The sequence below is a fragment of the Malaya genurostris genome, chromosome 3 (assembly GCF_030247185.1).
Source record: "Malaya genurostris strain Urasoe2022 chromosome 3, Malgen_1.1, whole genome shotgun sequence".
In the NCBI taxonomy this organism is placed as follows: Eukaryota; Metazoa; Arthropoda; class Insecta; order Diptera; family Culicidae; genus Malaya; species Malaya genurostris.
Window position 1 is genome coordinate 243,313,927 of NC_080572.1, and position 26,310 is coordinate 243,340,236.

At 38.4% G+C, this 26,310-nt stretch overlaps 1 protein-coding gene across 3 annotated transcripts; it reads left to right on the plus strand.

The window, feature by feature from the left end:
* Window positions 1–25,308, plus strand: LOC131438701 (uncharacterized). 3 transcript variants are annotated; one of them, XM_058608885.1, is made up of 10 exons: window positions 1–414; window positions 6,231–6,665; window positions 6,784–6,926; window positions 7,063–7,967; window positions 8,032–8,190; window positions 8,259–8,884; window positions 15,356–16,373; window positions 16,436–16,640; window positions 16,702–16,857; window positions 22,795–25,308. In XM_058608885.1, the coding sequence occupies exons 1-10, from the start codon at window positions 321–323 to the stop codon at window positions 23,854–23,856; spliced, it is 4,803 nt and encodes a 1,600-aa protein (XP_058464868.1). In that variant the 5' UTR covers window positions 1–320; the 3' UTR covers window positions 23,857–25,308. The 3 variants fall into 3 exon arrangements, with proteins under 3 accessions (XP_058464868.1, XP_058464869.1, XP_058464870.1); XM_058608886.1 differs by having other exon boundaries at window positions 8,259–8,446; window positions 22,795–25,307; XM_058608887.1 differs by lacking the exon at window positions 22,795–25,308 and adding an exon at window positions 22,291–22,520.
* The last annotated feature ends 1,002 nt before the right edge of the window (window positions 25,309–26,310 follow it).

The following is a 26,310-nucleotide window of genomic DNA, read 5'->3' on the forward strand; positions in this document are numbered from 1 at the left end:
TCTCACGTCGGTAAGAAGTGTAAAGAGAGGTAACTGGTGGTGCACAAAGTGAATGCTACTATAAATGACGTAATATCGGGTGCTGGAATAAAGAGCAAGTGAAATAATACCTGTTTCTACGGTGGAATACTGTACTGTTTCGAAGATCGGAATCAGATCAGGTTTAAAAGATCAATAAATCGCTTAGGCAAAGTGTTTCCAAATTGTGCTTTTCTGTGCGGAATGGTGATACAGTGAAAAAAGGGAGTATTTGCTGGTTGTCTGGTTGCTCTAATAGAAGGCCCCACTCGGGAGAGGAATGAAGAAATTCGAAAAAGAAAATGGTTGATAATTTTGAGTGCGCTGGCTACACTTTTTACTCCAAATTCGATTCGGGAAATTTGGGTAGAGTCGAGCTGGTTCGATGCTGTGAAGGTAAGAACCAATTTTTGATACAATAATCAGCTGAAGATATGCAAGTTTATGCTTTTGTTTTGCGTCCCCCTTCTTACACCCTCTTCGGTAACAATCGGAACAGTTGTCAGTAAGAAGAAAAAGAGTGTCGTAAACTTTTTTTCCTCTCTGGTCGTTCTTTTCTGGTTCGTTTCCTGTGCTGGTGTTGGTTTGCGGGTGTTGCCAGCTTGTTATTGTTTTATTGATTTAATGTTTGCAGACCATAATCATGTTTGAATTATACATCACAAAAGCTAAATTCGAGGAAAAATAATACCTTGCACTGAATAATGATTTCCTCATTCGTAAGTCGGATTTTTTTAAAATATTATTCCTATAGTAAGTTGTTTTTTGGGTGCTAATTTCATATGTTTACAAAGACTATTAGAAGCAAAATTTTTACAATATCTACATTTGAATAGAATTATATTTTGAATGTATATAGCATATGAAACATGTAATCCTACTATATACCTACATATATATTCTAGGCAAATAATATTGATGACACCAATAAAGAACATGTTTTGATTTGCATGGTTTTCGACAACATAAGCAAATCTGGGTGTACCATGGCATGCTTTGCCGATTTAGCTCCAGTCTACAAACTATTAGCTGCCCTTACACGAGACAATATTATTGTCAATACAAGGAGTATTGACAATACTTTTGATCGTGTAGTGGAAACTTCATTGGATTGACGAAAATATTGTCAAAAAATCAAAACTGCTCATCAATCCTACAATACTTCCTCTTTAGAGAGGAAATAGTTGAATATGTACAATGACCTTTTCTCTCAATGTTTCAATATTCAGTTGCAATATTTAAAGCTCCAGACACTTGATTTTATCGAAAAACGCGGACTCAAGTTACCAAGCCAATTGGATTGACGGTATTGACAATACTTTGGATTGACAATAATATTATCACGTGTAAGGGCCGCTATTGAAGACAAACAGTAGAAAAGGTCCTAAGTGCAAATGACAGTTTCTCTTTGATTATTTTCTATTTCAATTACTATAGTAAATTCCAGTAACTTCCAATAAAACTGTTTGAATCAATGAAATAAGAAAATTCTTAGATGATTAATCGCGAGTCAAACTAGCATAATTATCAAAGTAAAATAAAACCGGAATTATTTAGTTCTTTTCTTTTTTTTTCAATCATAGAGGTTATGATCTTAAGGTTATTCGCCTCTGCGAGCCAGAAAAACTTTCTGACTCTATGTGCGGGTTTGGGAATCGAACCCAGATGGGCTGCATAAAAGGCATCTACCCACCCATCACGCTGTGCTCGTCTTCGAATTTAGTTTTGTTTTCTTCACTTGAAGCAGACCCTGTCAACTCGGAGCGAAATCAATCTTCAGTTCAGCAACGCCATCGCACGGCATCACATTCAACATATCATGTCAATTGTAGGGGTGCGCAGCCCTGTTATTTTGGCGCGCACGAATTTGACATTTCTCTCCCCTACTTATATGTATGAGATTCGATGCGGACTCACCTGAGGGCGACATGCTCGCAAAAAAAGGATGTTGCCAATGATTTGTTCGGGAAATGTGAGAGCTTGTTAATATGATGTCTTTGCTTGAAGGCTTTGCTGCAATAAAATTATAAAATCACGTTTCGCCTACATTATGCGCGAGCTTTTTGCTCGAAACACATTAGTAGATTATAATCGCTATACAAATCTATTAACTGTTAGCAGAACGTTTCGTAATTCGATAGCCAAAACTACGCTCGTGTCAGCATTTCACGTTCTCATCCAAGAAAGAATGACAAGTCACGCGATGCTTTCAGACATCGGAAATTTATTACAGCTCCTTTCGTTGCTATATCGGCCTAAACCTACCTATTGAATTGCGATAAATCGATAAATTACATTTCCGAATGGCTCTTGCACAAGTTATATGAAAAATGGGAAATAATCAATCAGCTTCCTTTCAACATCCACTTTTGAAAATTAAATTGTCGGCGAAGTATGAAAAATAGAGTATTAATTTTTTCACCAGACGAAAGAGAAAACATTTTTCTGTCGTTTACTTTTGTGACTTACTCTCAGCGAGTACCGAGTCTTTCGGAATTCTGTCACAAAAGAAAAATACGAGAATCACATTTTCCAATTCGTTTACTTGGAGTAGAGAAAAGTTCGGTGGTGTTAGTTTCTGTCAAACTAGCTGTCCAACAGGCATAAAACCTCCTCTACTTTTGCATTAAGTTGATCAAAGTGGCTTGCACGATTGAGTTTCAAACAATCTTTTTAACAATAATTAATTCTCAAATGAATGTTAAGTCTGACTTTTTGGATGAAATATCAATTTTGATCAAATTGCTTACATGTAATGTAGGTTTTAATTCTCTAATAAAAAAGGTAGCAGCACTGCTTCAATGCATTTGTATTAGACTGCGCTACAAAAAAAAAACCTTCTTAATCCACCTAGTGGTGTGATAATGCTTTTCTCTTCTTTCATAACAGTCTCATAAAAACATATTTCATACTTTTATTAAATAATTTCGGATACTAATTTTGACACCAATTGATTCAGATTGATTAGAATAGTACACAAAAGCATGCTTCAGTGTTTAAGTCACACAGTCAGCATCATTTTTCCAAACTAGTGCTTGACATTTGCGTTGCCTATTTGTATGAGAACAGTGATGCTAATCTAAAAAAACCCTTCTCAGTCCACTTAGTGGAATTTTCATATATCTTGAAAAATCACCATATGGGGGAGTACATGAAATTTTCGAAATCGAAAAAAAAATTTGAGGCCAAAAGGCTTAGAATTGCATGAAACGTCAAGATTTAGTGTCATCTCGAATTTTTTTTTTTAAATCGACTTTTTGGGACTTCGAAAAAATATCAAAATCCCAGAAAGTTGATTTAAAAAGAAATTTAAGATGACACTAAATTTCGATGTTTCATGCAGTTTTAAGAGTTTCGGCATCAAAAAAAAATGTTCGATTTTTGAAATTTCATGTACTCCCCCCTATGGTGCTTTTCAAGATCGAAAATTTTCAAACCTTAACCGCCGGACAGCACCCCAACGCATGTCCGATTTAGCTCAAATTTTGCATGAGGACATTTTTCGAGTTACTTAAACTTTTGAGCACTAGCGCATTACGAAATTAGAGGTGATCCCAAAATATTGGCACCCTTATATATATAAGAGCGGAATAATCAACGTGTTTTGTCGGTTACGTCACATATACCATCAAATATCTGGAACCAAAAGTCACAACCATTTGATCTTCGAACTTGATCAATGGCCCTACAGTAGCTTTCAAACAAGCCCAAGTTTGTTAAAACCATTCAACTATCTCTTAGAAAATTGAGCGCGTAAAAATACAACGCTTTTTGTCGGTTACGTCATTTATTCAATCATATCTCCGGAACCAAAAGTCACAACTATTTGATCTTCGAACTTGATCAATTGCCCGACAGTAGCTTTCAAACAAGCCGCGTTCAAATATCTTCAAAAAGTGCACACACACACACAGACATTTTCCGATCTCGTCGAACTGAGTCGAATGGTATATAACACTATGGGTCTCCGAGGCTCCGTTCGAAAGTCGGTTTTTCCAGCAATTCTAATACCTTTCTATAGAGAAAGGCAAAAACAAAACTAAATATTTTCTGTTCCATAGCAGTTTTTCGGAAAAAGAAATAGTTTTAGGACAACATTCCGTTTCCATTGCCTTTCGCAGGTTAAATAAATGGTTCCTATTTTGCGGGTTTACTTATAGAAGGTACGCAAATCTTTATATCATATAGCAATGTGTTTGTTGCCAATCAAATGTGTTAGTGGAAGTAAGCTGAAACTGAAATAATTTTTCTGGAGCAGTTTTAAGGAAAATGGAAGAGTTTTGGACAAAGATTTTCGCTTTTTTTGAATGGCAATTTTAAGCAGAATGAACTTCTTGGTTTGTTTTTCAACCATACGGAAGATTTATTGATTATTATTATTATTATATCGTTTATTTATACCCGGTTTTAACCTAGTTACGGTCGTTCACCGGGTTCGATTTATTGATTAAAATCAGTAAAAGTGGGAACCACTAGTGCCGAATTAAGTTTATATGCCCACATACTAACAAGTTCTGAAAACTAGAAGCATTTATCAGACAGTTTTATGGGATTTGTACTAGTATTTGACCATCGTTCATGAAAAAATACTCATGAAATTGATAATTTTCCACATATGTAAATGAATTTTTTTTATTTTCATGAGTATATTTTCACAAGTGATAGAGAAACGAGGTGCAAATTTTTATAAAACTACTGGTAAATTCAACTAGTCTGACTTTGTTAGTTAGTGGATATATAAATTTACTTTGGGACTGCTAGTTCCTGATTTCCGCTTACAAACGCACCGGTAATAGTGAAGAAAAGCTCCAAAAACGGAACTGACTTCGATTTCTCAGTACCGGTTAAACCGATTTTCACAAACCATGATTAAAATTAAAGCTCTCGGTGTCTTAAAAGAGGGTGTACGTTATTTGCCCGAATTTTGTTTGGCATAACTTTTGTTTGGCATAATGTCGTTTGGCATAAAATGAAAAAGATATACTGTTTCATTTGGCATATTTGTTGTTTGGCATAATTTTCATTTGGCATAATTTCAATTGTGCATATTTTCTTTTGGTTCGTTTTATTCTGGGAGTAATTTAAAAGGTTGAAATACATAACGGCCTGATAACACTTGGATTATAGGTTTTCCGATTAGTGATTGGACGACTCGGACTGCGTTGTCCTCGTTGTGGTCTAAAACTTGAAAATAAATTCTGAAGGTGGCTTCGCCGCCTTGCTTTTTTCTAATGCGCACTCAGTCGGCATCGCCTCCGTGGCTTAGTGCCACATTTATAGACACATAACAAAGATATTCACTTAAAAATCGAATGTAAGAATCGAGCACTAATCGGAAATACTCTCAGAACAAATAGAATATCTAAAGAAAATATGCACAATTGAAATTATGCCAAATGAAAATTATGCCGAACAACAACTATGCCAAATGAAACAGTATGTCTTTTTATTTTATGCCAAACAAATTTATGCCAATCAAAAGTTAAGCCAAACAAAATTCGGCCAAATAACTTACACCCCTTAACAGATATTGCGCCATTTCTTTCATATCCGACATCCGGTTCCGGGCAATGAGTATCAAAACTTTCAAACTGTCATACAAAATTATGCAAAACCGGTAAGCATCGGTACGGAAAAACAAAACACCACCGCCTAGCACACAGCGTGCTTTGTTCAAGTTTGTATAGCGTGCAGGGTTGCCACATTTAAGTCCATATTAACTTGACATAACTGTTTCCAAATTGAAAAGGTGATGGTAGCTTGTACCAAAGAAAGTTTTTGATTTTATTCAAATTTGAAAGAAAAATCTTGACAGATGTTATTGAAAACATAAGTAATATGAGAAAGGCATCATTACACCACTTGGTGGATTAAAAAAGGTTTTTGTTTATATTATGCCAGTCTCATGCTCACCGGCCAAACTGCGACTTCTCTTCTTCTTCTGAAATAAGTCAGTTAATTTTTACTAGACACTTTTCTTTGAAAAAGACACACACAGTGAAATTATCTCAATATATTCATTCTATTGAAATTCTAAATAGTTTTCTGTGAGCGCTAGTTTCCAAACCTGTTAATCAAAATTTTGCTACCATTCCACACGTCAACTTTGTTCTATATATCCTAGAACGTGTAGGGCAAAACTTCCAACGAAAAATCGAAACACCAAATACAAAATGTTTAATTTTGTTTCCTTGTTTTCCATCCATTTTCAGGGCTCAATATAATAGGCAACAATGTTAGTAGTAGCAGTAGCAGCAGCAGCACCAGCCAGTCGGCATCCAGTGGTACCGGCGGCACTTCTGAGCAGCTGTCTTCGACAGCCGGTTCACCAACTCTCCTCACTAGTGGCGGACCATTAACGGTTACCGGAAGATATTCACCAACAGCACAAGCATTGTCAACAGCCCCACTATCACCCACGCAACAACAACAAACAACGACTGTTTCGCCGTCAATCACGGCCACTAATTCGATAACATCCGGCACTGTTGCGCCAACCGAACCGCTTCATCACCATCCGCTGCTCTACCAATCGCACTACCATGCCGCATTCGTTGAGGTGGAGTTCAATCTTTGGACGCGACCCGATTGTGCTGGAACGCCGTACGAAAATCAGAACAGAACCTGGTTCTATTTTGCTGTGAGGGGTGAGTTAACCGTTCGTACTTCACTTGTGGGTGGGGGGTATTTGGGATTGCTGGTTGGGAACACACGCTCTGAAACATGTCCTCACGCTTGTTTTTCTTTTTTTGTTTATTTTCTAAGGTGGCCGTCCCCATCAGATTGTCAAGTTTAATGTGATGAATTTGAATAAACAGGCCAAATTGTTCAGCCAAGGTATGCACCCTGTGATGAAAGTTGGCCCTGGCGGAAGGTGGGAACGGATCAAGGATAAGCCATCGTATGCGGTATGTGATTCGATGCTCTCAGTTTTGTACAACTTTATCAATTTGATATGGATGTTTATTCTAAAACCAAATTTAAAAACTTTAAAACCACGACTGGAACTAATCGAAGCATGTGCTTGTTTTTTTTCTTCTAAAGGTTACCAACGACGTTTTCTTTATATCGTTTCTTCATCGAGCACCGGAATCCCCGGAAACCAGAACGTACTACGCTTTCACTTTCCCCTTTACCTACAACGAGCTGCTGGAACAGCTGGGTAATTTTGACAAACGATTCGGACGACACCCGTTCGAGCTGCACCAGATAGCTAGCGAAATATCCCAAAAATATGAATCTACCACCGTGGCAGGTCCTGTGGAGGTGGTTGTTCCTCCGACCGGGCAGTGCGGTCTGTCAGCAAAAAAGGGTAAACTAAACAAGGCGTCAATATCTGAGCGCTGCAGTCCAGAAGCCTTCGATGATACGGCCCGGGACGGTTCAAGTGCCGAAGATGCGATGCAGCCGAAAGTGAATGAACCGACGCCTGGGTATGCAAGCAACATCGGCTCAAATCTGACTAGTGGTTTAGATCAGGCTTCATCCATGTCAATCGATGACAACACATCCGAATCCATGCAGCATATTACCAATCTAGTGAAAGGGGTTAAGATTGAGTTAAAACCGCAACAACCTAGCAAGACTAGATTTCCAACTTTTCAACAAGTATTGCACACTCCCACCTTGGACGACGAAGGAAAAGTTACGAATCTCGACGTGAGAGACGATATCTACTACTATAGGGAACTACTGACGCATTCCGTCGAACGGAGGCGGGTTGAGTTGTTAACCATTACCTCTTTCCATGGGATCCAAACGGCCCGCGAAGAAAGACTACGCAACCTGTTTCCCGACGAAAAGACGCCTCGGTGCCATACATTTAAGAATAAGAAAATCATCTTCATCTCGTCTCGTGTTCATCCGGGCGAGACACCGGCAAGCTTCGTGCTGAACGGATTTCTCAGTATGTTGCTCGACAGGAAAAGCATTGTTTCTATTACGCTTAGGTATTGTATTTCATTTAACCGAAACTACCTTACATTTCATTGAACTGAACACGTTCTTCTGTAGGAGGATGTATGTGTTCAAAATTGTACCTTTTCTCAATCCGGATGGAGTTTACAATGGTCTATATCGGTCGGACACTAGGGGTCATAACCTAAATCGGGTCTATCTGGCTCCCAACGTCGAAACGCAACCTGCCATTTACGCCGCTAGAAAACTCATCAGGTAGTCAAACATCTAACATCTTTTCGCGTCCTACAACCCAGATCAACATTTTGTTTTCCTTCTTCTAGATATTATCATCTTGGTACCGATGAGCCAGAACATTATGAACTGGAAAGCGAAAAGAAGTCGTTAGTGAAAAGTCCCGATACAAGCAGTGAAGAGGTTCTCAACGTACCACCACCTGTAGACAAGAACCCTCAAGCGCTGGTTGAAAACACTGCTCCAAGTAAGAAGGAAAGCCTTCCATCGAAAAAAGGTACTGCTACTAGGAAAAAACCCCAAATAATCCAAACTGATAAAATGAGACACAAAATGCCCCGTCTTCCCAAACTAACACCGCCGATAGTTACATCCCCGATCGGTGCCACTGGTGACACTCGTAAAACGCGAACGTCTCAAAGTGACTCAAACTGCTCGACGACAAAAACGACAGACAGCTCCATTTCGTGGCCTGCCAAACTTTTGAAAAAAGTTTTAAGGCGCCGAAAGGCGACCGATGTCGTCGTCCTCAACAAACTGCCCCTGATTGCGCAAAGAAAAACTTCCCATGCTCTTGCGCCGGTCATCGAGGAACCGATCAATATCGCATCGGCCATAGTAGCGGAATCAAGTCGTTCCGCCATGTTGCTCTTAAGGCAAACTAGCAGTTTGATTGTGGAGATTTCACAATCGATGGAGAAAAATTGCGTTGACGGTTTGTTTTGGGGGTTTTCGAGAAATAAAAGATTGTTCTATTGCTACAGATCAGCTAGCTCACGATTTTGTTCTTACACGCATTGGCGAAGAAATTTTCATTTCTAAATTACATTTTGCTCATGCATGACCCTTACATTCGTATTCACTATTCAAAGGCCTGCTCATGACGCAATTGCAGTTCAAATGACTGATTTTCAAATTACTCGTTAAACAGAATGCGTTCTCTTAAACTTTCACACGTATAGTCGGCGCTGTAAAATTGCTGGTTTTCACAGGGACACATCTAAATCCACTGAGAACATAATAGCACTCAAATTCTGTTTAGTAAATGGCATGTTCAAAACCAGTTCGGGATGTTCAACCAGTAGAGCAATAATTGAATTCAATTCTAATTTCGTTTCGTCTCTGACTTATCAGTGCATTGGCAGTTCTACTAATGCCACCTCGCAGTTCAACTTAAACCACTAACCAGACGTAAAATACCTGAATTTTCCAATGTACCCGACGAAAAAAAAGCGTTATTCAGTCCTCTCATAGATCTAACAAATTCAATTATTCAGTCCTCTTATAGATCTAAACATTCTTCTTCCTAAACATCATAGAAGTCATTTGATAAAACAATTATCTTTGGATGCCCTTGAAGCTAAAAGTAACTGGACAACCCATCGGGTTCAATGTGTAACTGACACGTAACCAAATTGGTGTGTTCTGTACACTAAAATTCAATTCAATTCCAGAAACTTGGCCGTAGTTGGTAGTCATATTGAAATGCCTTGTTACGGTTAGCTCATTAACATTAACTTCATTGAGTAAAGTGTGGACGTTGAAGATATTTACTGTTGTTGGAGCGCGTGATAATTCCCGTCACACTTGTAGTGTGTCTAGACCGATTAGTAACCCACGATTTTCATAACTGGGTAGTTGATGAGGATTCGAGTAATATGCGAGACTTGAGTGTTCAAGCGAGCAGTAAAGGGATTTTAAACAGTGAAGCTTTAGCTAGAATGTAACTGATGTGTTTTTTTAATGTAAATTGATCGCCAAAATGTTTAACGCTAGTCGATCTTCCTATCAAGGACCTCAAGATTTTTGTTCCTCGTGTACGTCTAGCACTTGTCGAGATTTAATATTGTGCGGTTCACTTTGTAACACTCTTCGAAGTTCAATAATTGCTGGTGAAGAAAGACTTTGTCTTCTGAGTTGCGGATAATGCAGTAGATCTTGGCACCATCAGCAAACCATAAACGACGACCTTCCAGAGAAAAGTTGGCATCGTCGAAATACAGTAAAAATGTTGAAGGTGCTAGATGGCTTTCCTGTGAAATTTATCTAATTTTTCACATTATACTGCTTATGATAATTTTTAATACTAAGTGAAAAGTTGCTTTCTATTGTGTTACGTGGAAGGTTGAAGACGAGCTCAGTCGACTACTCGACTGAACACTCTTTGTAAACCGATAACGGCTCTGTTAATTCCATAGTAGGTAGTACCGCGTGGAGCTAGACGAAGAAAGACGTTGTTACCAAGAGCACGGAGACGAACATTAATAGCCAAATGGGACAGTCAATCCTATTGTTCAAAACATCTGCTATCATTAAAGTAGGCAACAGCTCTCGTCATACTTGCAGTGTGTCAAGGCCAATCAGCAATCCGCGACTTTCATAATGCGAGTTTCTTCAGAAACAATCCATGAAGAAATTAAACGAACGAATCTACATTATATCAACTCTATTCTAGGAGCTCCTTTGAGGTAAATAGGGTTTCAAATTACTGAACAATATTCTGTGATAACTGTCCCAGAAAGTATGGACGCACTTTGATTTCGCTGTAAATAATTCACAAGTGTTAGATACAACACCAGAATATTATTCTCAACATTTGCTACTTAGCCATTGTAGACTAGCTGGCGCACCTTCTTGCGAACGTTCCTCATTAAATTCCGTACAGACTTCTTGGCGACAAGTTTTGACACTTTTTTCCAATCTTTTTCGAACTGTTGAATGGTTTCGGCTGCCGAGACATGTTTCCTAAGATGTGCCTTCGTTAATGCCCAAAATTCCTCAATTGGTCGAAGTTGTGGGCAATTTGGTGGATTCATGTCTTTTGGGACGAAAGTGACATTTTTGGTAGTATACCATTCTGCCGTTGATTTCGAGTAGTGGCAAGAAGTAAGATCTGGCCAGAAGACAGGATCCTTGTGGATTCGAATCATGGGTAGAAGTAGTTTTTGTAAACATTCCTTGATGTATATTTCGCTGTTCATTGAAGCAGTGGTGATGAATGGTTTCGAAATCTTACCGCAGCAACAAATTGCTTGCCAGACCATAGCTTTTTTACCAAATTTTTCGACTTCAATCGATGTCTCGGACTGGTTTAACACTTGCCCTTCTCGCACCGTATAATATTGTGGTCCCGGCAAGGATTTGTAATCGAGTTTCACGTAGGTTTCGTCGTCCATGATTATGCAGTTCATATTTCCAGCAAGAATCCTCGGCCTGATCGATGCTTCTTGTTTCGGACTACGTTTTGGTTGTTTTTGCTTCCTTATAGGTTTGAAGATTCAAACGTTCTTTAGCACGAAGAACATTTGACTTCGAAGTGCCCACTTTTTTGGCCACATCCCGAACTGAAACCTCCTTCTTTTGCTCGAACGCCTTCAGTATACGTTTATCCAACTGAGAGTTAGCAGGACATTTTTTTCGACCCGTTTTCGGTTTATCCTCAAAGGTGTTATCCTCACCGAACTTCCTGATTGCATTTCGCACGGCTTTTTCACTTACTCCTTCCATTTTTGCTATCTTTCTCAGTAGCAGTCCGCGTTCTGTGCACCATTTGTACACAATTTTTCGACGTTGTTCTGCTGAATCTCCACGCATTTCGAAACAAACTAATGAAAACGAATAAACAACTGCACAAGTGGTTAGAGAAGAGTGTAAACAACAGGACGCAGCTATAAAAATTGACAGATTCTGAACCATTGCGAAATGGCAGCGGTTTTTGGTTGCGTCCATACTTTTTGGGACAGTCTTTATCATGTTATTGGTTTTACATAAATCCGCAAAAACTGCTAAAGGGACGCCGCCCCTTCAAAGCTGCGGTTAATATCAAAGATCTTGAGTTCATCTGAGAATGATACCCGCACTAGCCCCGCCTAAGTTCGATTCCCAACCCGTCTTATAGGGTAAGAATTTTTTCTGGTCCGAAAAGGTAACTGACGATAAGATTAAACTCTATGATCAAAGCAAAACAAACAAAAGTACCCGTGATTCATCTAAAGAAAAATTTACATCGTTGAAGTACGGTAAGAAAATCTGATGACTAAAATGACCACCTTGTGGAATTCCAGATGTAAGAACAATTTTTTTGGAAACATAAAAATTTGCATTATGTTGATAACCAAATACAAGTCGATTCAATTTTGCAATTGTGATGTCATGGCGAGCGAAGCAAAGATCCGCATAGATAACTTCCTTATGCAACCCGTCTGACGTAGCGAAACTCCGGATGATGCAAGGAACTCGTCGGAGTACGTGATCATCAATTTTAATTGCTTAACACCGCTTCATGAGTTATGACTGTATCCAACAAAGAGAGTGTTAGGAAAAAAAAATAGTTACAAAAATCGAGATTGAAATTTTTCACTAACGATTTTCGGAGTCGATCACAAACCAAAAGAAGTAAAGTTCACTACTGATTTGTTGCATGCGCGATACCACAGAAACTGATTTCTCATGACAAAAAATCGGTTGTGAAATGTTAACGAATCACCTCGATTTTTAAGTAAGGAATCGTTCATAAACCGCGTAGATCAAAATCTGGTACTTTAACCTCCTCCCCCTTGTCTCCACTGGTGGACTTTTGAAATACCAACAACCAAAGATAACGGTTGAAGCTACAAAAAACTGTAACGGTTCAGCTAGGAAGTCATCTAGGGCTCTAGATTTATTTTCTGTTTATGAATGATCTAAGCAAAATTTTTTTTTATAGGGCTCGTATTTTGAAATGCATCCCTTATGACCAAAAAGAACAATTTTCATCGTCAACTCACAATTTTGATTCTAGCCTTACTTTTGAAAAAGACCCAAGAAAAAAAATTCCTTAGAAGCCTTCAATAACATATATCTCATAATCAGTTGGTCAGATTGATTTGGTGTTGTCGGCAATGTTTTAGCTAACTATTAGGATTATAGGGAGAAGGTGTACACCGAAAAAAAATACTTAGTTTCGAAAATGAAACCTAAAAAACAATCATCTCCAAAAATGTATATGTATTATATGTCGTAGTTGAGAAAGGTTATTGCACTCTACGTCAATGAATGCTATTGAATGTTTTTGAGATCGAATTTTTACTTTTTGGGTTATACGAAAGTTTATGTCACAATTGTCCTTATAAACAAATAATGTTTTGAAGCTTGGATTTCAAACGGTCATAGCTATCGAACAAGCCATAGATTATTGAAATCCGTTCATTTCACCGGAGATATCGATATTTCTATTCCCCGTATTCCAGCAGTAGAATTTGTTTGCTTGGGAGCAAAGTGTGTTTTACAGGGTTTGGATGAACGAAGTAGTAAAGTACTTAACGGCGTATGATATTCGTGAATGTATTGGAATGGCTGTGTGTCCGAGAATGGAAGAGAGCGAACATTATTCACCACTACTACTACTTTTCCTTCTCTCAGTAAGAGAGAATTTCTAGTCCCATAATTCATAGCAAGCAAACTATCTTCACGGGGCTAGAAAATGATGAAGATTATATAACTGTCGAATGTGTCTGTGAGGTCCGAACGCCCTTCGCATTTGTTTATACAGAATTCATTTTGTCTGCACTGCCACCGCTAGAGCGTTTATTAGAATAAAGGCTTTGCTGTAATGGGGACATGTGTTTTTCACAGCTCTCATAGCTCAGCAATACACAATGAATATTCAATGAGAAAATGTTCAATGCGGATTACTGATTGAAAGGTGTACTGACTGCACATTGAGCACATCTACTCTTCTGTCTGTTTGCGGGCTTTCATTTCTCTATAAAGTATGATACGCAAAATAAAAACAGCGCGGCCAACTGAAAAGTCTGTAAATTTTCAAAAAAAAATCCGGCGAAAATTTCGATTTTCAAAAATCAGCAAAATATCTGCAACTAAAAACGTCTTCAGGACTTTATAAGAAATCTGCGGACCTGGCATGCGTAGAAATTCGCCTATTTTGATACATTTCTAGGCTATTACAGAGCTATAATTCAATTTGCAAACAAAACCATCAACAGGCAAAAATAGGAATGTTGGTTCTAATTTTATTTTTTTACAGAGGAGATTTTTTTTTCATTGCACCATTTTTCTTCAAATAGAAATCTTAGTTTGACTCTTTAATCGCATTTCTCTCAGTTCTCTATTTTGGAATATGGGACAATCGGGCGTATAACGTTTTTTACTTCTATTGTATGTACAAGGACTGGAATAAATAAATATTTGTAAAAAGTAATCGCCTAATAATTACTGTTCAATAAATTGTTGCTTGGAATTTTCACACTAGTTAATACTGCTGTTCTACGCATAATTGTCTCATATATAGTTTCATTTTCAAAATAAAATTTAAAAAAACTACAATTTTTACAGTGTAAACTTTCTCCATGTAGCCCCAATATTTACTCAAAACATTGCCGAAGTCACAAAATCAATCGGACCAACCGTTTTCGAGGTATAATTTTTTGAAAGCTTCCAAGGATTTTTGAGTAGGTCTTTCTTAAGACTAGAGCAGCGCTTAATGTGCCCGGGGGCAAGATTTATTTGTAATGCCACCAACAAACTGAATGACCTCTTTTTTGCTCAGTGGGTCCCGTCAAGGGCCCCTTAAGACCGTGGGCCCGGCGGCACGTGCCCCCACTGCCCCTCTGTAAGAGCGGTCCTGGACTAAAGTCAAAATTATGAGCTGATGACGCTAATTATCCTTTTTGTTTATAAAGAACGCAAAAGTCGAATCAAATGAAAATATACAAAACCAATTCGAATGAACATATTTGCTAAAAAAATACTTTGCTTCCGTATTAGTAACAAAAACCTTACACGTTAAAATCAAATACGAACTTTCAAACAGGTGTTTTCAAAATAGAATAGAATTGAACCCTGTCAATAAGTGTTTGGGTGGTTTCGTCATATTATTTAGGAACATAATTTTTCCGATGCATTCACATTTTACGATATTCTATATATTTTTGTAAACGCATATATCCCAGTACTATTAGCAAAATACATTTACCTGGTTATGATTTGCTTGGACCGCATTTTAATCATATTGCACAAAGTCAATCGAGCTAATCATCAAACTCAATAGAAAGTTATTACGCACTCAAGTTTGTTTTTCTGTCCCCCCTAAACCTTTTCTCACATGTACATTAATCTTCACTTGAGCAGTTTCTTTTGCTACACAGTTGCAGAATTTTCATTTCATTTCCATGTTCTCATCAACCAGATTCCGAATCAACCGAAGAAAACACTGCGTCGACGTCGGATTCCGGATTTGGTGAACAAACACCCACAGGCACCGTAATCTCCGAATCCTCTTCGACCGTTACTCTCGTCGAATCTGAGCCATCATCAGTTCCTACAGTAGTCACTACGACGGTATCCGCAATTGCCACAGACTCGCTAAACACGGTCAGCACCGGAGGCATTTTGAGCGATACAACAGTCACCGAAGCAATACCATCCAGTGAGGCTGGTTCGGTGACAACTGTTGATGAAGTGCTGCCACCGCCGAAGGTGTTCACCGAGCAACTGATTCCGGATCTATTACCACTGGTGACGGAAAGCAGTCTCGTGTTGCGCCCTGTTCGTAGTTTTTCAAATCTCAGTACTGGTAGCAGTATGGTGGTCAACAACAGCCCAAACACGATTGCTCATACCAGCGCTCGGAAAACTTCTCTCACCACTGCCAAGGAAAGTGGAAGAAAGGTTTCTTCCTTTAAGAGTGTCATAAAAGCTACACATTTGCTAGGTTCTACCCCAAACACTCTTAAAACGAAAGAATTTGGCGTATCGCATACATCGCAACAGCAGCAGCTGCAAACTCAATCGTCGGGGAGAGGATTTGTGGGTGGGATGGGTGCTAAGAAGAACACAACGTTGCACCACAAACGTGCAGAAAGTAAAGCTCGTCCACAGACCCCACAAATCTACAGTCATTTTCGGTCGCATCGAAATGAGTATCTCAATCCGGCAGGACAAAAACCCATCAATATTAGCTTAGATTTTCTGGCACAATTGGATGACAAAATCGACAAAACTCTCTACGAGGAGAAGAGTAACATGTTCCTATATATTGACCTGCATGGACATGCTTCTAAAAAAGGTGTCTTCATGTACGGTAACCATTTGCCCAACACAGTTGAGGCAGTCGAATGTATGCTTCTGCCTCGTCTCATGAGCATCAACTCACAGCACTTTCATTATGATGCCTGCAATTTTAGCGAACGAAATATGTACTACAAGTAAGTATAACTACTAAGTATGGCTGTGCAATCATATAAACATTATCGAAATGTTTCTGCAGAGGAAAACGAGACGGTCTATCGAAAGAGGGTTCTGGACGAGTTGCCATCTACAAATGCACAGGGTTGATAAAGAGCTATACGCTAGAATGTAACTACAACACCGGCAAAAGTGTCAACATTCTACCACTGAGGGGAAAAGAAACTCCGACTTCTAAAGTGCAATCGCCGGTTCCACCGAAGTACACACCTGCTGTGTTCGAAGAGGTAATTCCATAGATATTGGTTGATTAATCCAGCGCTTACTAACGGCAATCGCAATTCACAGGTGGGACGAGCCCTTGGTCCGTCGATACTGGATCTCACCAATTCGAATCCGCAATCGCGTCTACTAAACTCCGAGTTCCGTACCCTGCAAGGGCTGCGCAATATGCTTCGCATCGAAATCGAGCGAGGCTCCTCGAAAGCTCGTGTCACCAATAAGGTAATGTGTTGTCCCCGAAGTGCCCTTTGTTATGCGGCCTGAGTGTTGCTTGATGTGAAACTAATCGTTAAACTGTAATCATTCCTCGGTGCCTAGGCCGTTCTGCTAACATTGTTGTGATTGTGTGAAGTGTTTGGGTGTTTAGTAGAGAATAGTTTTGTTCGATTGTTTTTTTTTTCAATTTTTCAATTTCGGATCTGAAACAGCTAATAACTTTTTGTTTTTTGCGTAATACTGTAAAGTTGCTTGTTCGTTTTTAAGAGGTATTTGTTTATTGTTTTCATTTTTAAATTAATCAGTCAAAAAACCGACACCGTTCAGGTTCAACGTGAGTTTGCGGGTTGGAAATGGGATTCTAAATAACCCAAACAATTTTGGAACAGCTTTTAGAGATGTTATTCTACGGTAGTTGTCTACATTTGTTTTATCTCCTTTCTTGTATACCGGAGACATAAAAGCGGACTTCCACAATGTCGAAAATACTCCCGTGATGAACGACAGTCGAAAGATATAACAAAAGGGTTTGATGGCGTCAGCCGGGATACCGACAGGTTCAAGAGAAGTTAAAGTCTTCATTGGCCTAATCGTTGTTCGTGTCGAGTTTTTATCTGTTCCAACGAAGTTCATTGACTGATTCAATGCCGGAAGATTATTCGCGGCTTGTAAACTTTCGTGTTGAAAAAGGCAGGTGGGTAATGTCAGAGACATAACTGGATGTCGTGAATACGAATAAAACTGGCACGCTACCTTCACACTTCCGAATATCAGTTAGTTGGTCGATTCTGTGAATTGTGCAAGTCTTCCCTTTCTTCACTACTTACTAGAATTTGAAACGATGCACCTACACTAAAGTACGGATAAGTTACATCAAACATTCTGAAACACAATGAAATATAACGAAGTAAACTTCATAGTTCTTTCTAATAAAATAATGGTGGTTATGAAAAGAACCTTTTATGAAGGCGTTCATGTTGGAGAGTTACGAGTTGAATTCGAATTCCGATGTATGCCGCTGACTTCCGTCATCTATTTCCAAGTTGACCTGTTGTTCGTGGATGAGATACTGATATGCTAATGAAATCAATTAATTGAATTTAAGGTTATACCTACAATCTCCGGAAAGCAGCCGTTGTTGAAAAACGCAAAAGTAGTAACACTACTGTTTGATGAAACTTAAAAAAACATCAGTTTGTTTAGAAAAATGTTCTAAGCAAAAGGGTGTTTTGCTTTTGAATTTCCGCTCAACGACAGAGAAGAAAACTGCTTTTGCATATTGCAACAATGACCGTTTTTCTAAAATTGTAAATGCCCCTAATATTACCTTGTTTTTAGGTATCCTCCACAGTTATCATCAGCGTATTTTTACAAAAAAAAAGGGACATACTTTATTTCTTAGTCTGCATAGAGACATGAAATATATTTAGAAAAACACAACACATGTGATTTTTTTGAGGTGTTAAGAAATTTTTCCCTTTTGCCACATTTTCAAGAGAAATAAAACACAGATTAATCTGTATATGTGGCAACCCTGTTTCGCAGGACATATTTAGAAACGACGCCCATACTAGTATAAATATACACACTTAAATTTTATTGCTGAATCTCGGCGAAATAATTGCCGAGATTTGCACAGCCGAGGGCTCGGTAACCATCTCGGCAAAATGTATAATTACTGAGAATTTCGGCAATCCTGAACTTGGTAACTGTTAATTATTACCGAACTTATCAGCAGCAATTTTGCTATTAGCTCGGCAAAAGCGATCGGGATCTAATCATGGATTACCGACTCATCAGTAATCGACTGTAGAAAGGAGTTTGCTTTATTATTGCATGAAAAATTATCACAAAAGCCAAATTTGGGGAATGAGTGTATTTTATTAATGCTCACTTTAATAAAAAAATTCAAATCCCGAAAAGAAATATCAACCTCAACCATATATGATGCCATACTTTCAGCTATATATGATGCCAAACTTCGGCAATAAAATGCGCTTTACCGAGATATCAGAACTTTATATTAACGAATTTCGGTAATCAGCATGTGATTTACCGAACAATCGGTAAAATTTCGTGTTGCCGATCTAATTCGGCATTTCATTATGCCGAGCTCGAGAATTGGTTTTATGTGTGTATGTTCTACATCAATACTTTTATTTTCGCATTGCGTGAGCACGTTGCCGCCGTAATTGAATGTGTTAGTGACGGCGCAATCTTTTTCAACTTCCATTTTGATGAATCTGATGCTTTTGATAGGAAGTGGAGAAAATTCAATTAATTCTTAATGATAATCTGTGGAATTATAAAGTGCCTTGAGTTGTCACGACCAGCAGGATCTGAATTTAGAAACAATCCATTTCGGGTGGAATCAGTAGGTGCATTTGGAACTCACAACGTATTTCGATTCAAATACCGGGTTTTCGGTGTGGTTTTGCTGTGTATCCGGCCGCGACTATTCTTTGGCACAATTCTGATGTTCGGTGCTCGCTTCATTTCAAAAGCGTGAGGTCTTCGATGCTGCTCTCTCGTACGTCTTGCTTCGACAACCGTTGCTCAGAAAATAGCGAAATGTTCATTTTTTATACCGATGAAGTTGTACAGCAGCAGATATTTTATTCTCTTCCAAAGAACGCCTTCTGATTGGCTGGTACTGACATGGGTCAAATCAGACAGGTTTTTCAATAGTGTACTATTGAAATACTTCAATGTTGTTGCAATACACGTTCAAGTTGAAAAATTTTGAATCTATTGGTAGTTAGATTATATAAATCCTTCTACAGATCACAGAGCTATGAGCCTTAAAATACGAGAAAGTCAAACACGTCATGAGTTTTCTTCTTTGATACTTGTTAATATCAAACATTACAGAAAAGTTTAATTTTGAATTATTTGAGATTATGTCATACAACTGAAGATTTTATCATAGAATTATGATCATATTTCCGATGGCATGTAGCAAAAATTATGTTGATACGTTAGATACAACAAAAGATATTCACGATCAAAATCTGTTCACTCTCTCATATGGTAAATTTTGAAAAGGCACCCCATAGTAAAGTAAGGCGTATTCACGACAAAAAACTTCAAATAAGTTGGCAAAATTTTTGAAGGTTAGATTCAGTACGCCGTCATTGAAGGTAATTCTGACAACTTTTTTTTATTCGTTAACATTCCTTCAAAAGGAGGCTACCCTGTTTGGCATAACAACGTTCGGCATAGTGGTTATTTGGCATAACGACTATTTGGCATATTGGTCATTTGTCATACATAGTGTTTGATACTGCGCGATTAGTCGTTGGTCGACTCGGTGGCTTTTTCCTTGTCCTTCTAATGAATTTGAGAATTTCTCGAGCCGACGAGACTTTAACCTATTCTTAGGAAGATATCATGACAACGCTTCGTGATACGTTTATAGATTTGATTATTTTGTACACAATGTTTTCGGTACGCGCCATGCTTTAAGTAGTTTTTCGATGCACATGGCTGTATCCTAGACAATTAATTCTAAGGTGGTAGAATACATAACTAATTGAATTAATCATTGCTTTATTTTAAATTCTGAATATTATTTGCAGGTGATCTGAATCAAAGCCTGTTTGAGTAATCCATTCATGACAAATGTTACAAATATCTGCTGAATCCGAATCAATTGTAGAAGGATTTCTCAAAGTAGACAAACTAGTTGGGCTATTTGGAAATAAAACTGGTTAGAAATCAGCGAAGAGTTCATTACTCATAATTTTTCTGGTTATTATAAGAGAGATGCTAAGCATTTTGAACCCAGTTAGAAAAAAATCTTATGTGTTTTTGAAAATTTCATTTGATTCATTTGCTCATCAACACGAGCAAGTGACCACCAATCTTAGATTAGGCTTCGGTACTAGCATGCTGCGTTGTTCATACCTCAATAATCGCCGATTAGCAATCAAGATAAATGACTTTATTCAAAGAGCTTATCGCTCCATCTGGGATTCCACAAGGTAAGGTCTTGGACCTCTGATCTTCCTCCTGTACTTCAACGATGTGAATCTTTCTTTGTAATGTCCACATTTATTTTACGGTAATGATTTCAAGCCGATTAGCAATCAAGATAAATGACTTTATTCAAAGAGTTTATCGCTCCATCTGGGATTCCACAAGGCAAGGTCTTGGACCTCTGATCTTCCTCCTGTACTTCAACGATGTGAATCTTTCTTTGTAATGTCCATATTTATTTTACGGTAATGATCTCAAGCTATTCCATCGAAGTAACGAGAATGTCGTTTCTCTTCAACACCAACTGAAGGTTTCGTTCACTGAACAAGCATGTTTGCACACGAATTACCACAATTTAACCAAAGGTGAGTTGGGCCTGAAACGTGAAGATCGGGAAATTGAAATCGGCAATTTACTTGCCACCCTGAATGCGTCTTTTTTGCGCGTTTTTGCGATAGTCAATGCCAAGGGAGGGGGGGGGGGGAAGTATCATGGGGAACATTGAACGGTTCGTTGGGTACAATACGATCGATGACGTAGCTTGTTTTATTCGAGAAGGTTTGAACTGCAACGTTTTCGTCATCATTGTTGAGGATTTCGTACCAATCGATAGGAATATCTGTAAACAGAAAGTCAGTAATACTATTTAAGTCAGCTGCATCATACTTCTAAAGCAGGAAGCGAATCAGTGAAGCAATACTTCAGAAATGTTGTATTCCAAATTCTACACTGAAAAAAACACTGTAAACATTGTCTCCTGTATGACCTTGCTTCTTAATGTTCGTACAGTACTAACGAGAATTGCTTAGTTCATGTATCGACTGAGACTGAGATCACGAGCAATTTATGAAAAACAACGGACCTGGTCTGATCAGTACTCAGTGTTCTCTAATATAGATCTTTCATTTAGCAATGCCATTAACAGCGGACCTTTTTGATTGCTTCGTTCATTTGATGAGAATTTACAATACGAGCCCCGTCGTTCACTTTACATCAGTCTTACCGTTGGATTAAAGCGGTGGTTTCTGAGTTGCAAATGTTGTAGTAGATCTTGACATCATTAGTAAACAATAAACTCCAGTCCTCCAGAGAAAAGCTTATATCATTGAAATACAGTAAAAATATGAATGGCCCGAGAAGGCTACCCTGACTAGTGTCTTTCGACATCCGATGTGTCTAATACTATTGGTTTTGCCCGCTATACCCAATTCTATAGTGGAGGATTGAGATATCAAGCGGTGCGTCAAATTGAATATTTAGATCAAGTATTCAACAGACGAGAGGCTACTGCTAATTACTAACTAATCTTTATGTTCTCAGTTTTTCTGTAGGTTTACTTACTGCTTGTTTTGTTATTTATTTGAGAATAGTGAAAATTTTGTTGTTTCGTTTCCCATTATGTTTATCTACTTGCATCGTTTGGGCTGCGTATTGTGTTAATAATTGAATCTCTTATTATAGTATGGTGATATTATAAATTTTGCTTGGGTCGAATGAAAGAAAAATGCCTAGAACTAGCTCTCAAGACGAAGAATAAAATACTCCTAGTGATTCGAGGTAAAAATCTTGCATGAAGTCTGTGTTCTTTTTTTTTTTGGTGTATTATAATTCAAAGAAAAATGGTAAAAATGGTGTAATGTTGCAAAAAATCACGGAGTATTGTCAATAAATATGATATGTTCAATGGTTTATTTCTGCTTTTTTACTCTAATTTGCTCCTCCGATCTCTATTCTCATCTCTACTTGATATCTACTGTAGTTAATCTTTCTTCCACTATTTTAAGTGCATTATCTTTAAGTACGACTATGTTGACTGGTTTTACCTATTCCCATCTGGTTGTTGTTGTTGTTGTTGTTGAACTACAATACTCATTCAAACTAAAACCCAGACAAGTACACGAAGTTTTAAAGGCGACGGTTCGCATATGTTTTTCTTTTTTTTCTTTCTCGTCCGTCCCATTGCAGATTCCGAAGCTACATTCCAAGCGACTCAACAACCAGTCATCGAGTTCGCTGGAGATAGCGAAAGAAAACGCTATCCAGTGGAATAATATCGGTGGTTCTCAGGTTGGTTCCGTACCGGGCGGAGGAGGTGGTGGCAGTTCGACCGGAGTAGGCGTCACTGGAAATGGTAATGGAAAAATTGGTATCAGCAGTACCAATGAACCACTGGGAGGGAATGGAAATTCCACTAGCTGCTGTTCGGCCTCATCCAGTGCGGGGCGACAGTTTCTGAAAGGTGGTTCATTGAAAACCCACACGGGTAAAATTTCCCGTAAGGGTACCGGAATCGGTACGAAAGGCTTTGGTAAAAAGGATGCCATCAAGAAGAACAAGATTCTTTGTGAATCGACCGTAGCAGGAGCGGTGATCGCCGGTGGTAAGAAGCTACAGGATATGATTCGCAGTAAGGAGCAACATCAAGTGCCTCGGAAAAAGATTAAAGTTTCGCCGCCCCACCAGCACGGAACTACCGGGGATGGGTTTGATTTGTGTTTCAAGACCAGCCTGTCTGCCACGTCACTGCCAAACTTTTTAACTAGCCCACCGTCACTTGGAGAGTTACCTTTGTCAAAGAAAATTAAATCCGAATCAAAAATGCTTGAAGAATGTCTCGACTGTGATGATAGTTTGGATGCGATGCCATGCTGCTCATATTCCCTTCCAACGACCACATCAGGTGCAGTGGTACTAACTAAGCTTCTGTCAACTTACAGCCAAGCAGGATCTCCTGGTTCGGTGGGATCAAGTGAGTTACTGCCGCAGTCACCCGGGTCAGCCGGTAGCGGAACGATGAGTATAGGCGTTTTGTCGGGTGGTGGCCCGTCTTCAATGGGTGACAAAGAAGCCAGTAAAGAAGGCCGCTTCAGTAAGTTTAGCAAAGCAACCTCCGCCAAGCAGCAGGCCAAATTGGGCAAATCATCCAAATCGAGTGACGGTAGCAAATTACTGAAGAAAAAACGTTCGCTTAAGACTGATACGAACCTGAAGCGAAAGAAAACCCGAATCCGGCCAGCACTTACCTAGATTTAGTAATTTGGCCGATGTGATCTAAAACTGATGTTTTTTTTAATAATTTTATTTATGAATTTTTCTATGAAAATTTTTGTTTTCGTTTAAAATGGGATGCCGAGAAAAAAAGTGCTTTGAAACGACTTGTAGAAGTAAAGTGTAAGAGTTACAAAGAAGTTCTGTAAGGGGGAATTGTATCGAATTGAAAAGATTCATGCGTAGTTGCTGCTACGGTACGACTAGAAAAGAGAACATTCGGACTATTACGCAAGCATGGTATAAGTTTTTCCGTTACCTTTTTCTGTTTTCAGTTTTTTTTTCATTGCTATGAGTAATACAGCAATTTACCTGCATTGGACGGCTGTTAAAATTGATCAGCATTCGATACTTACTTTTCTTGATTTTGAAGTGTTCCTTAATTTGAAAATAGGCTGCAGTTGTCCATACTTGGTTTTCTAATTTTTACTGTTCATAACTCATGATTCGCATGCATTTTGTGAAATCTATCGATTCGCGAATCGGTTCTCAATGTACGAACAACCAAAATTCTATAATCAATCTCTTGGTGTTTATGCTACAAACCATACAGCTCCGACGTAAAAAAAAAAGATTAATCGAACTTAGGTGGGTACTTTTAGCATGTTCGTCTATTCCATATGGACGTTTGTTGGTTCAAACACAAAAAAAATTCGATAGATCAACATGTGATGCGAACATTGACATCGTGAGAGTGTTTGGTGAGGATATTGAAAAAAAAAATGAAACGCCAGCAATTAACACAATGAAATTAGTCATATTTGCTGTGCAGTCAGTCAAGACTTTGTGCAAATGCAATAAAAATATATTTAAACGGTATGAAATTTTGTTTTATCTGGTACTATGCTTTACATGGTATACGCTGAATCCGAACCAGTGCTGTCAACTGCTTTTTCCAAAAATCTGTATTCGGCGACAAAATTTATCTGTACAATATCTTTCTCGAAAAATCAAACATCGATTTAGTGCGGAAACTGATTTTGCGACCAAAAAAAAGGTCGCTCGACCTGGTTTACCCCTATGGAATCCAACACAACAACTGAAAATCGGTATTTATCTGTACGAAAATTGAGAAATCGGTATTTTGAGAGAGCATATCTGTATTCCTGTATCGAGTCCAAAAATCGGTATAAATACCGAGAAATCGGTATAGTTGGCAGCGCTGATCCGAACGCCCCCTCTAATTGCTCCGTCTATTTTATTAACAAGATATCTAGCTCTCACATTTCCCGAACAAATCATTGGTAACATCCTTTAATGCGAGCATGGCGCCCTCAGACGAATCTCGTATCGTGCGCGCTATACAATTGACATGACTGAACTGAAGATTTTGAACGCTTCAAGCTGATAGGGTCTAATCTCTCAACACGTCGTTTAACATATTCCCGGTCTGATAATCAGATGGCGTCACTAATTAATAATCCCTCGCGTTCAATAGAGGCATCCTTCAGATGTTATTTGTCACAATTCTATGACATTCAGCTCAGAAATAATGTTAACTTATTCTGTTATACAATGTTTTATGTTAAAAAAATTGACAATATCACATTAGTCCTTGTCAAAATCTACTTGTAATACCTATTCAACAAGTCATAGATTGTAGGAATCCGTCTACTACTATATGGATGCAAAGTCCCGAGCCTCTCACAGAAAAGACGTGAACCGTGTATATTTTTGTTGAGAATAAGACTCTAGATGGTCCAATACAAAATTTCTTGACAATCTATCCTCTAGTTGATCGTGTCAGGCGAGTACTAGTTTTCATCAAGCTATGGAAAAAGACGAGTTTCGTCTCCTGATAAAACTGCAACGGTGTAATTGAATTTTGCGGTACGGATTGGGCCACCATCCCCCGTATTCTCCAGACATGCCCCCCAGCGACAATTATCTATTTCCTAACCTGAAAAGGTATCTCCAGGAAAAGAAATTTTCGTCGAATGCTGAGGTCATTGCAGAAACGGAAGCCTACTCTGAATGCCTTGACTATTCTTTTATTTTCAAAGGGCATCAAAATGTTGGAGGACCGATAGGTTAAGTATATCGTTTTCGCGGTAAAAAATCGACTTGTTCTTTGTTAGGCCCGGGACTTCTCATTCAATGTAGTATTAACGGTGATATTGTCCATGTATGTATAGTTATTAGTAGTAGTTAGTTGTTTTCTTTCTGCAAAGTAATTGTTCGATAATATCAACGTGTAATCGATGACCATTCTTCCTAACCACAAATTTCGAGACGAAATTTCAAGAAACTGACAGTTTTCCAAAAATATGAAAGATAATAAAAGTTTTGAATAATTCATAATGAAACTAAATGCTACTGATAATCTTTAACATTAATTTGAAAATCAACAACACCGACGAATATTCGTGTCCAAAAATGCACGCATATCATCTCACTGCTCACGTTTTGCCTTTCTCATCGAGAAAGGCTATG